Genomic DNA, 11,990 nt, shown 5'->3' with positions numbered 1-11,990 from the left:
TTTCACAACACTTTTAGTTTTATAGTAGATTTTCTATATTCTGATAAAGCACCCCATGATTCCGCAGAATCCTTTATAATGATTTTATACAGCTTGAGCTGTATAATGTCGGTAAAATACCTTTTATACAGCTTAAATCTTTTCTGACACTCTTATACGTCTCTTAAATCACTCTAAGTTCTAAATTGGCTGGTATATTGATGTTGCCGACACTTCCATGCTACTTGGGTAGTGATGTCACCTTATATGCATTTTATATGGCTATGGTGTGTTGTACTAAAAAATAAAACGCCTCTGATAGGAAAGTAATTTAAAAAACCTATAAGCGAGGCGGATATGGGCGGCAAAATCGGCATAGCCTACGGGCGGCAAATGTCTAAATCCGGCACTGTGACTGTGTGTTTATAGTATTTACACAATACCTATGAAGTGGGCAATCCAGCCCGAGCCACCGTTGTTCATGTTCGTTGCAAATACAATTTTAACGTAGTTGTCATCGCTAGTGTAATCAGCCGGAGTCTCATCCTCATCGCAGTATGTCGATATCGTGTCTCCATTCCGTTTAACCAGTTTCACGTAGTTATCATTGCACACACCCAAGTCGAATGTCGAGAAATGTAATCTCAGTTTAGTACCGACAAGTGTTTCTAGTTCCCACTCACATGTGTTCTTCTGACGGTAGGTGTTTGGATACAAGGGACTCGCCACCAGTCCGTACTCGTTTTGCATTTTCCCGCCGCAACCCTTTCCTTTGTCGGTTATAATATAGTTTAAATCGAAGCCAACACGGTCACCGGCCTCCTGGTGGTTATGCAAGAGAAGGTACCTACCTGTTGAAAATACTGCTAATTGCGAGTCGTACTCCCCGGCAACTTTGACTAAACTTTTCGTATTCGTCTTGTCGCCATCAAAGACTTCCAAATATACTTCTTCGTTAAAATAATCAGGATTAACAGTTATAAAATATACAGAAATAGTGTAATTCTCAGGAGCGGTGATTAGTGTGTAACAATCTTTTGCGGTGCTTTCGCTATCTTGTCGTGATGCCATTATGCGGCCTTGTGGTTCAGTATAGTTTCTACCGCAAAAATCAACATGGGATACTTCAATTTCAAACCCTCTATGTTCGTTGGAATCGTAGTCTGGAGATGTATACAGATTTAAAATGATAGTGCCATATAAATAATAATCCCCAGCACTTTGAACACCGCACAGTTGTAGTTCTTTTGGTATACTTAATGCTTCCTCAAAGTAGTACGGCGTCTCAAAGAACTCTCTATCTCCGTGTTCGTATACGTAATCTGAGCCAAGACTTAGGTTTCGTGGTATATTCCGGCCAGATATAGTAAGTTTATCTGTTGTACACTGGTTTCTGTCGCTAGGTTGCAGGTCTAATTGATTAATCCTTATATGAATTGCAGTGTAATAATACTTATCAGACGGAATAAGTTCATAAACACAATTCAACCCTCGGTGAATGAAGCCTGTTTGGTATCCCGGAGAACGTATAACCAACTTTTGCGTAGACACCGAAAAAGCGGATACACCGCAAACGTTAGGAACTGCAGTTAATCGAACTTTGAACCCTGAACTGTTAATTTCACCGTCCGTTGAGAGCCTAATACTCATTAGGTTTCCGGAAGAAATAACTTGAGATGGTGTTGTATGACCACAATAAATACCGATTTGGGAACTGTCTGGATTTAACCCATCCCTAATTTCAACAAAATCACAATCGCATTTGCTGTATCCCAAGGCTGTTTGGTTGACATTCTGGCAGGGTGCTACATGAAAACTGATGAATTCTGCTTTGATTACTCGATCGTCCGGTGCTCGCACAGTCCAGTGACAATCTAGGTAACTTTCGTAGACACTACTATTCATTAGTGGAGATGTGATGGTTTGAGACAAAGTTTCTGTCAAGTTAACATATCCACCGCAACCAACCGATTCAGTATAGCTGAAGAAAATTCCAGCTTTGAATCCCTCGTAGTTGACACTCCCATCGGTCACAAAGTGTAATAGCATTTTGTTCCCAATGCTTCTAAAAACAGGGTTTTCATTTTGCAGGAATCCGCAAGTCTTAACTATGCGTTTGTTATAATCGATTAAATGTCCGTCAAATAATTCTACGTAATCATAAGAACACGAACGACCTTCAATTTTCATGGCGGCAAATTTTACTACGACAATTTTATCAGAAGGAGCCTCAATAAACCAGGTACAGTTCATGTCTCTGTCATAGTTTACACCTTCACCCGAAGATATGATGGTGGGTGCAGTTACTCTGCCACCACAAGAATAAAATGAATAAGATAATTTAAACCCTTTCCTTTGGATGTATCTGTCAGTTTTAAAACGAATAAACACTTTGTCTTTGTATCGATTTAGTGTTGGTATCTCGGTACCGCAATATGTATTATCATCATAATTATATATATTATATGAGGACACAGTAACGTTATCATAAGAACATTCGGGATAGTTCCCTTCAAGCTCAAACTCCAGGAATTTTAATGCGATCTTCTGCCCCGGAGCTGAAATTTCATAGAGACAATCCAATGCCGGCAAGTAATCATTAGGAAAACTAGGGCTATACAATATTTGCACTTTTTCCCTGGCTCTGTATTTTCCTCCACAGATTGGTCTCCAGCGAGCACGGAATCCGTCTAAGTTAATGTCACTGTCCGTCCGTAAAACTACTTTCATCCTGTTTTGCGTAGAGTTGTAAACGGGTGGCAGATTCCGACCACACACGCGAGCCATTTCGGTGTACATGTCGTCATCCCAATCAAAAATAATAACCATATCTTTTGTGCAATTCGGGGTATCTTCTATAACGAATCGATCTACAAATTGCAAAGATACTCTATTGCCTACGTCGGCTTCGATTTCCCATGCGCATTCTTGATTTTCAATGTAATTTTTCCCATAATTTGGAGATGTAAATACTCTATCAAACCTTGTGAGATAGCCTCCACATTGGTGGTTAATAATTTCTGCCATGACATTAATTAATGTTTTGTTTTTAGCATTAGAATGATACTGAACGTAAATTTCGCTAAATGACACAGTCAAATCGGTGGCTTGCATCTTATCTTTACAGTAATTTCCGATAATGGGTTGATAAGCTTCTGTCCCTTGACTAATCTGAATAAATTCACGAGAACAACTTAATTTAAATGAACCTTCAAGTTTGATTTTAATCCTGTTTCCTGAAGGCACTCTAAGAATCCAAGCACAGTCCAATGAATCTGTATAATTACTTGGCACGTTTAGAATGTTAACAGGTTCTTCTCCCACTGTTACTATTCCACCACAAGGCTGCAATTTCCACTCGAGATTAAAATAAAAGGAAGCTCCTTTATTTTGAGTTGCCATTAAGTCCATGCCATCTGAAGGTATACGATAGTGCAATTCGTTATTACCGCAGAGTTCTCTCGTGAATGTGATACTTTTATCAGTCATTACAGCGTTAATACTTAGTTTAGGGTCAGGGTCACTATAGCGGCATTGAGTTCTAGCAGTAGATGAGTTGACCTTAGCATTAATAAATATTGTACTATATTTAACATCAACATTGTCATTGTCATCGCCTCGATTCATGATAGGATATCTACGATAGCTCCACTCGCAAGAGTAAGATCTATCCAGAGCTGGTGAAGACAGTCCGCCGCTGTCGCCCGTTAGGGTACCACCACATAAAGCCAGTTCATTTGAGCTGAACTTAGCTTTGAATCTATTATGTTGCGAAGATAATGGGGACATCCACACATAAATAGCTAGTTTATTTCCAGACGATTCAAAAACTTTCGCAGGATTCAAATCCTTGTTTGACATACTTTGGACTAAAGTTTGGAAACGGTTGTCATTGTAAATTCCCATACGATATGTATCTGTACCGAGGTCATAATCCTCGATTTCTAAACGTACTCTCCTGGAAGTATCGGGCACAGTGATGAACCAATTACAGTAGTGCATTGTTGTTTTTCTAGGGTATCCAGGAGTCATTATATAGCCTTCTGGTGTTGTAATGGTACCTCCACACATAGGTCTTGACGAATCGAAGGTGAAACGAAATCCTTTTGAATCAGAAGTGTGATAAAAAGACCTTTTACCAACATAGTATTTAATAATCACCTCGTTAGAAGATGTTTCTATAGGGATACACAGATCTTCTGTGTCCTCGTTGCAGAAAGTTTTAATTGTATTGTTGTCCGATGTCCTAATATTTGTGTCATACTGGCCTTCAATACCGTCTGCAATTGTGACTTTAGTCGCACATGAAACCTCGGAATCAGGCAAGTCCATAGTTTGTGCTTTCAATTGGAAAACATGGCCAGGATACCCTATTATACGCCATTCACATACTGTGCCCTCCTTTAGCGGCGTTATGTGCGGATATCCGGGTGACGATAGTTCTCCAGAGTTAGCAATTATTGTTCCACCGCATACATCGATGGAGACGTTAGCTTTCAGGCCACGGTTTGGCATATCACTTTGAGTCACATATCTAATATATAAGCTATTGCTAATGGATTTGATGGATCCAGGTTTTTCATAACAGTATCGGCCTATAAGTGGGGCTAAACTAGATATACCATTTCTAACTTCGAGGACTTCTTTTTTGCAATCGGAGTCGTATTTTAAATCAAAATCGGAGAAATCTATTCTCAATATTTCTCCCACAGGACCACTGAAAACCCAAACACACTCAGAATATGGCATGGGAATAGAAGGATAGTTGGGAGTGCTGAAAACCTCCCAGCTGTGTTCAGCGTCTAATTTTGAAGTAACCCCGCATTCTATATTTTTCTCTTCATAGTGTAACCGGAAAGTTTGAACTTGACCCGGGTTTCTAATGGTATTGAATGTTACAAAAAGAGCGTTACTTGAAGTCTCAATTTCCTCACGCTTTTCATGGGAGTACCCACAATATTTACCACTTCCTAAAAGAGGGGCTTCCTCGGAATCACCATTGCGAACAGTAACGTATTTATAGCAGTCATTGTCCCGATTTGTAATATTAAACTGCTCAAACTTAAATTTTATTACTCGACCGGGGCGAACTTTTATCCTCCACTGGCATTTTATGTTAGGCCCATACTGATATCCTTGTGATAATTCTTTCCAAGTGACACCGACTTCACCCGAGGGCTCTGATATATGACCGCCGCATTTTGAAGATACTTGGGCTCGGAAACCTTTTTCACTCATCGAGTCATCGCTCTTAAATATCAGCTTCATGAAAGTAGTATCAACGTTGATGTTTTGGGCTGCTTCGAATGTACATATAAATTGTGTTATGGGTTTCCATTGCATCCCAGTGTCTGAAGACAATACCGAAACGTAGTCTGCAAAACAATTTGGCCTTTCTTCAAGCTGAAAGTCAAGAAACTCTATATTTATGTGCTGGCCGCGTGGAGCTTTGTATTTCCACTCACAGTTTAAATCATCAGCGTATGGCTCTGGGTATCCTGGTGACGTCACAGTAACTGTTTTCCCTGGTTGTATTAGTTCAGTTAAATTTGAACCACAATTGATGACTTGAGCTTCCTCTTTGATCTCACTTGAGCTATCAGATTTGGCCCAGCGGATGTGGAATAAAGATTCAGTGTTTGAGTTATCTAATTTGAGTTTAATAAATACAACATTTCTGGATGTTCGGAATTCCTTGGAACCGTCCTGTATTCCGCAAAGTTCTTGTAAAACTGGAGCACTATCGTCATACCCGTCGTAAATTGCTAAGTAATTTGAGCAGCGTGCTCCATATGTATGTATTTCTAGATGGTCCACGACCAAAGATATTGACGCGTCTGTCGTAAAAATTCTCCACGTGTATTCACCATTTCCTGTATATGATGCAGGGTACAGCGGAGATGAGATTTCACCATTTTCTAAGCCAGTGATTTCATTTCCATGCAGAAAACCGTAATGGATCAAAAACCCTTTACCAGCATTCTTGTTGTCACTGTGGAATTTCATATAGATTTTGGTCGCTGATGTAGTATTCATTGGTACAGTGTTGCCACAATATACTCCTAATAGTCGGCCGGCACCGTTGTCTTCTCGCAATTCGAGATAGTCTTCATTGCAACCTTCGGATATTGCCAAATCGAACTTTTCAAACATAACGTACACTCTATTACCCGGTGACGTGCTCAAGATCCATTCACAGTCCGCACTGCCGGGATACGCTAGAGGATAATTCGGTGAAGCTATGGTGCCCTGTTCTGAGGTGTAGGATCCGCCACAAGCATTGCTTAGTGTAGTGTAGTGAGCAGAAAATTTACCAGTAATGTTATTAGTATACGTACCTAGTTCCACGGTAAGTGCGCTTCCTTGACTTATTATTGTTTGAGGGACTTTGTTCCCGCAATATTCACCAATGACTGGTCCGTTTTTATCGTTACCTTCCAGAATTCGTAAGTAGGATGAAGGGCAATTCCTATTACTTACGGTGTCGTAATTTTTGGGAATTGCAATGTGAGTTATGGTGAGTGTAATTTTCTGCTCAGGCTTTGGTGCTAGCAAAGTCCATGTACAACTTCGATTCAAGTGGGTTAGGTATTTATCACTAGTTATAATACCGTCGGACTGAGCGGTGATAAGCGCTCCACAAGTCATGGAAAAGTTGGCCTTGAAACCTTTAGATGTTCCGAAAGTATCAGACACGAACTGAACAGCTATTCTATTAGAGTTTGATGTATATTGAGAGATGGTAGACCTGGGGCATATTAACATAGAATAATTTTTATTTAACACATCTAGATCTTCATAAATTTTTATAAAATCATGGCAATCGTCGTCATTATCCGCGGATGACGAGTATAAATCAATGTCCTGGAAATTTATTTCAATTCGATGATATTCAGGGACCGATATCTGCCAAGTACAGTCTGTGTTAGTATCATAATTTTGAGGGTAATTTTTTGAGTTAAATATTCCCGTCGGTGAATCAATTCTGCCTCCACATCCAGTTCGATAAGCGTCGAAATGGGACTTAAAGTAAGCGCCTCTTAAGTTCGATTTTTTTACGTACCGAACTAGCATGGTGTTACTGTTTGACTGGATCGTAGAGGGCTGGCGACGGCAAATCTTTGTAATCAGTGGGGACCTTGGAGTTGATCCACTAAAAATTTCAATGGCATCGTCAGTACAATTGTTGGTTTCCGTTAAATATATATTTAAAAATGTGATGGAAATGCTTCTGCCCAGGGGTGCTTGTAACAACCATTCACATTCCATCTCTTCATCGGACATAGGATTTACATCCGATGACAGCGATCCATATGATTTATACAGAATTCCTCCGCAGCCATGTCTTGCCCACTCCAACCGGAAGGCAGAGGCTGACGCAAGACCAGACGTTACAAATTTAATTTGCAGAACGTTACTCTTAGAAGTGAATGCAGTTGGTATCGTGGTTCCACAACGTTTTTCAGAAAAATCACTGTCAGGCAATTGCCTTATTTGAAAGTAATCTTCAATACAGACATCTATGCGGATGAATCTGTGTGGAGACCAAGTCGAATACAAGGCCCTTGTCGCTGAAATGCTACCTGGATACCTCCTATATGATGATCGGTAGACATCAAAATGCGTAAAAGTGACGTTAATTTTATGTCCTTTAGGAACAGTAATAGTCCAAAGGCAATTCAAGCTACCTTGATATTTGCCCGGAAAATCGGGACTTTCCAAAATACCGTAGGTGCCAGTTATATTATTGTTACAAACAGTATTGTAATTTAGATAAAATCCTTTACTTCCTATGTATATATCTGACCTAAATTTAATGTAGGCGTAATTTAAGGTGGTTACAATGTGATTCACGGCAGATGACATTTCACAGTATCTCCCTAAGCTGGGATCGTTTTCCGTAAGGCCGTCAAATATTTCAATGTAATCATCTCTGCAATTCCGCGTCCGTTCTAAATCTAGATCAGTAAACCAGATTTGAATACGGGACCCAGAACTAGTAATAACTTTATAGAAACATTCTGCGTTATCGTTGTAAGTCTGTGGATAGTTCGGGGAAGATATAGATCCGGATGCGCTAGTAAGCGTGCCACCACAACCTGTTATGGTACCATCCCACTCAATTTTGAATCCTCTGCCCTGTAAGTAAATGTCAGAATGAAAGTGAAGGGAAATTGTGTTACTGAGAGATTTTATAATCTTGGTTTGGAAGTTACCGCAGAACTTTCCTGCTAGAGGCGAATTTGCTGACGCACCGTTCTTAATTTCTAGAAAGTCACCATTGTCACAAGATCCCCGTAACGGTCTTTCTAGATCGAACTTAGATATATTTAGCATGATTTGTTGGCCGACAGGCACTGTGATTGTCCACGTGCAATCTCGATTTCGTTCATATTGGTTAGGCCATCCAGGCGAATATATGTAACCATGTGTTTTAATATAATATCCACCACAATTTAGTTTCGCGTCTACGAAAGAATATAGCACAGAAAAGCCAATTGACCGTATACTGGCATCTGAATGGAACCTCAGCATCAAACGGTTTGTAGTAGAAGTCATGGCAGGCGGCAGAGTGGTGCCGCAGTACCTCTGCAGAACATCATTTTCATTATTATCATTTATCTCAGTGATTTCTAGATAATCACTGTCACAGTCATCCATGTCTTCCAAGTCAAATCTATTCCATGTTAGTTTTACAAGATAGCCTTCAGGGGCTATTAACATCCAAGTACAGGTTTGGCGATTTTCGTACTGCTCATTAATCGATTTAGGATAATTGATGAGTCCAGTATTATCTCTGTAAATACCTCCACAATTGGTGTCGATTGTTGTGTAATTTGCGTAGAATCCAGTGCCAGAGAGGCTCATATCAGAACTGAACCTGATATACATGAAATTATGAGTAGATGTCTTTGTGGGTGGGATGTGTTCTAAACCTCCGCAGAATCTACCCATCGAAGTCGCGTTTACATCAGGTCCGTCATGGATTTCAACGTTGTCGTAGCGGCAGTTATAATATCTGTTGTCCTCTAGGTCAAAATCTTGAAAGGTTAATTGAATCGCTTTACCCGGAACTGTGTGGATGATATACTCGCATACTCGATTGGCCGGATAATTATTGGGGTAGCCTGGAGACTTAATGACTCCACTGTCCCCGATTATGGTATGTTGGCAGATCGATTCATACGTTATTTTGAATCCCGCTGAAGCAATGTTATAGTCCGTTTGAAATTTAATGAAGACACTATTAGACGAAGATATGAATGAGGTTTTTGGATACGTATTGCCACAGAATTTGCCATACAATCTCGAGTCGGGCGAAGGCCCATCATAAATTTTGAGATAGTCATACTTACAACGAAGTGAACGTTCTAATGCAAAAGACACGAATGTAATTCGGATTTTAGTTTCCGGGGCCGTTTGAATTTTGTAGTCGCATAGTAAATTATGTAAATAGGCACCGTTGAATGACGGAGAGACGATTTCTCCTTTGTCTGTAGTGTACAAGCCGCCACAACCCGGGATGCCCTCAGTCGGGGCATACGATATTTGAAAACCGTTTCCACCCCCGTATGCATCAGAATGGAAGTGAATTAAGATATCTGAGCCAGCCGATTGGACAGGCGCGGGAAGAGTTGAATTGCAATACTGAGCGATTAGCGGGTCGCTGAGGTGTTCTCCATCATAAATAGTAATATGATCAAAGCTACAATTAGAATGTGCTTCTATGTCTAGCTCATAAAAATGTAACTGTATTCTTTTATTAAGATTGGTTTGCAAATGCCAGTAACAATCTCTATGTGGGGGGTACTTGCCGGGCGAACCCGGAGAACTGATACGTCCGTGTTTAGATGCGTCTACCTCGCCACCGCAAACAGGGAGTATACTAGTCCAATGCAAAGCAAACCCATCTTTATTAATTGAACCATCAGATCGAAACCAGAGGTATAAATAATTGTGACTAGATACTATGTTACCTCCTTTTGGCAATGAACTTCCACAAAATCTACCAATGAGCTGACTGGCGGAGCTGCGACCGTCGTGTATTTGCAAAAAATCATAATTGCAGTCTGGACTGGGTTCTAAATTGAATTTACTAAAGGTAACATTAATTACTTTTTCAGGGACCGTACGGATTACCCAAGCACATCTAGAGTCATGTGTGTAGGTAGTATTGTGTAAAGGATAGTAAAGGCTACCTTCTTCGTTGTCTAATATGCCACCGCAGTTTTGAACTCGAGTGTCGCACATTTCACCGGTATATTGCGCCAGACATTCGCATCTGAAGCCCCTCGTCAAACTGGAATCATGTCTGCAGACTCCTCCGTTGTAACATGGGTTACTAGCACAGCGGTCGGCGTGCGCGTCGCATAGGGCGCCACTGTAGCCGTCAAAACAAATACAAGTATAACCTTGGCGTAGAACATGACATCGTCCGTGAACACACGGATTACTTTCGCAGCCTTGTGTAGAATTTCCTCCAGTAGAAACGTAGCAACCGTGAGGTCCCACGCCGTCGCCTGCCATGCCGGCAGGGCACACGCACGGACTCGTCTGGCCGAGGAAACCAGGATTATCGATGCACTGCGCTGAGGGGTGACAGCCGCCGCGATTGACGCTACACGTGCCTCTCCAGCTGCAGGTTAATCCGTCTCCGATATAACCGGGTGGACAATTTCCGCATATACGGGAGCCAATAGTATTATGGCATGTAACTAACGGGCTGCAGCCCCCGTTCGGGATTGTCATGCATTCGTCAATGTCGGAGCATATGTAGCCATCACCTTCGTAACCGGGAGGGCACGGGCCGCATCTGAATGAACCGGGGGTGTTGATACAGTCGACTCTTGGGTTCACAGAGCAATGAGGTCCTTGGCTGGGATCGCACTCGTTGATGTCTATTAAGCATGCGGAGCCAGTATCATTCTGCGTCCATCCTTGATTACAGAAACAGGTGATACCAGTTCCGGTTTTTCCTTCCACGCATGTTCCATGGCCGCATATCTCATAGTTGCCACCAGAACAATCCTTCTGTTTTCTTGTACAGTGGAGGCCGAACCATCCAAACTTGCATTGGCATTCATACGATCCAGGTTTATTGATACACGAAGCGCCATTCTGGCAGCCCAAGTCTGTTCCGGCGAAGTTACGGCATTCGTTCACATCCACATCGCAATCAGTTCCTTCCCAATTAGATGGGCATAGGCAGTGATAGCCGCCCACTAAAGTTAAACAGGTACCGCCGTGTTTACATGGATTTGATTGGCACGCGTCTCTCATCATTGAGCTGATTTGGGCTTCGAGGTGAGAAATTCTCGAGGTCATTCTATTCATTCTTCTCCAAATCGTAGTCATGTTCGTCTGAGCATTATTTGTCGACATGATTTCACGGTTCTCTAGGTTGTCTAATCTACGCAACATGTCAGGTATATCCGATTGATATTTACTAGTATCGTAATTTGAGGAAGGGCCAGAAGGTGGGGCAGCGCCAGGGGTGCTGCTTCGGTTGAGGGCGAGCAGGTCTGTGGAGCCGATGAATACTTTTGACATGGGGCCGTTAGGAAGAAGATATATATTCTTGTTCAAAGCCGGCTGCAGTATTAAATCGCCATCTGAAGTCTTGATTTTGGGTCGGTCTTGAAAAACTTCACAGTCGAGGTTTACAAACCAGACGGTTAAGAAGAGGCATTTTATAAGTAGAGTTGACATGATGTCTTGAGTGCTCTATGGCACCGCTTTGACTGACTATCGTGGCTCTCTCGCAGGGGGCGTTACCCGTATGTGAAATATAAATCTTATCATCGATCCGCCCACTGATGATAAAGATGATTAATAGTTAAAGCCATGTGGTCCCAAAATGTATAATAAGTACATTGAACTTTATTATGTTTGATTTTAGGGCGAACTGTGATCATTTGTTTGGTCAGGTCAAAGGTTTTATGTTACATTTATTAGTTACACATGTTTTACATTGTCAAATTGCATTATTGATAATTAAGAGAAAAGGGGAC

At 41.3% G+C, this 11,990-nt stretch overlaps 1 protein-coding gene across 1 annotated transcript; it reads right to left on the bottom strand.

The window, feature by feature from the left end:
- Nucleotides 1–288: 288 nt before the first annotated feature.
- Nucleotides 289–11,688, bottom strand: LOC134666930 (cubilin-like). The gene has a single exon (XM_063524236.1). It carries the CDS (start codon nt 11,686–11,688, stop codon nt 412–414), a length of 11,277 nt encoding a protein of 3,758 aa, XP_063380306.1. The 3' UTR covers nt 289–411.
- Nucleotides 11,689–11,990: the final 302 nt, after the last annotated feature.

This window comes from Cydia fagiglandana, chromosome 8 (assembly GCF_963556715.1).
Source record: "Cydia fagiglandana chromosome 8, ilCydFagi1.1, whole genome shotgun sequence".
NCBI lineage: Eukaryota > Metazoa > Arthropoda > Insecta > Lepidoptera > Tortricidae > Cydia > Cydia fagiglandana.
The sequence above is the reverse complement of the archived record's forward strand: the minus strand, read 5'-3'. Positions and strand labels throughout refer to the sequence as shown.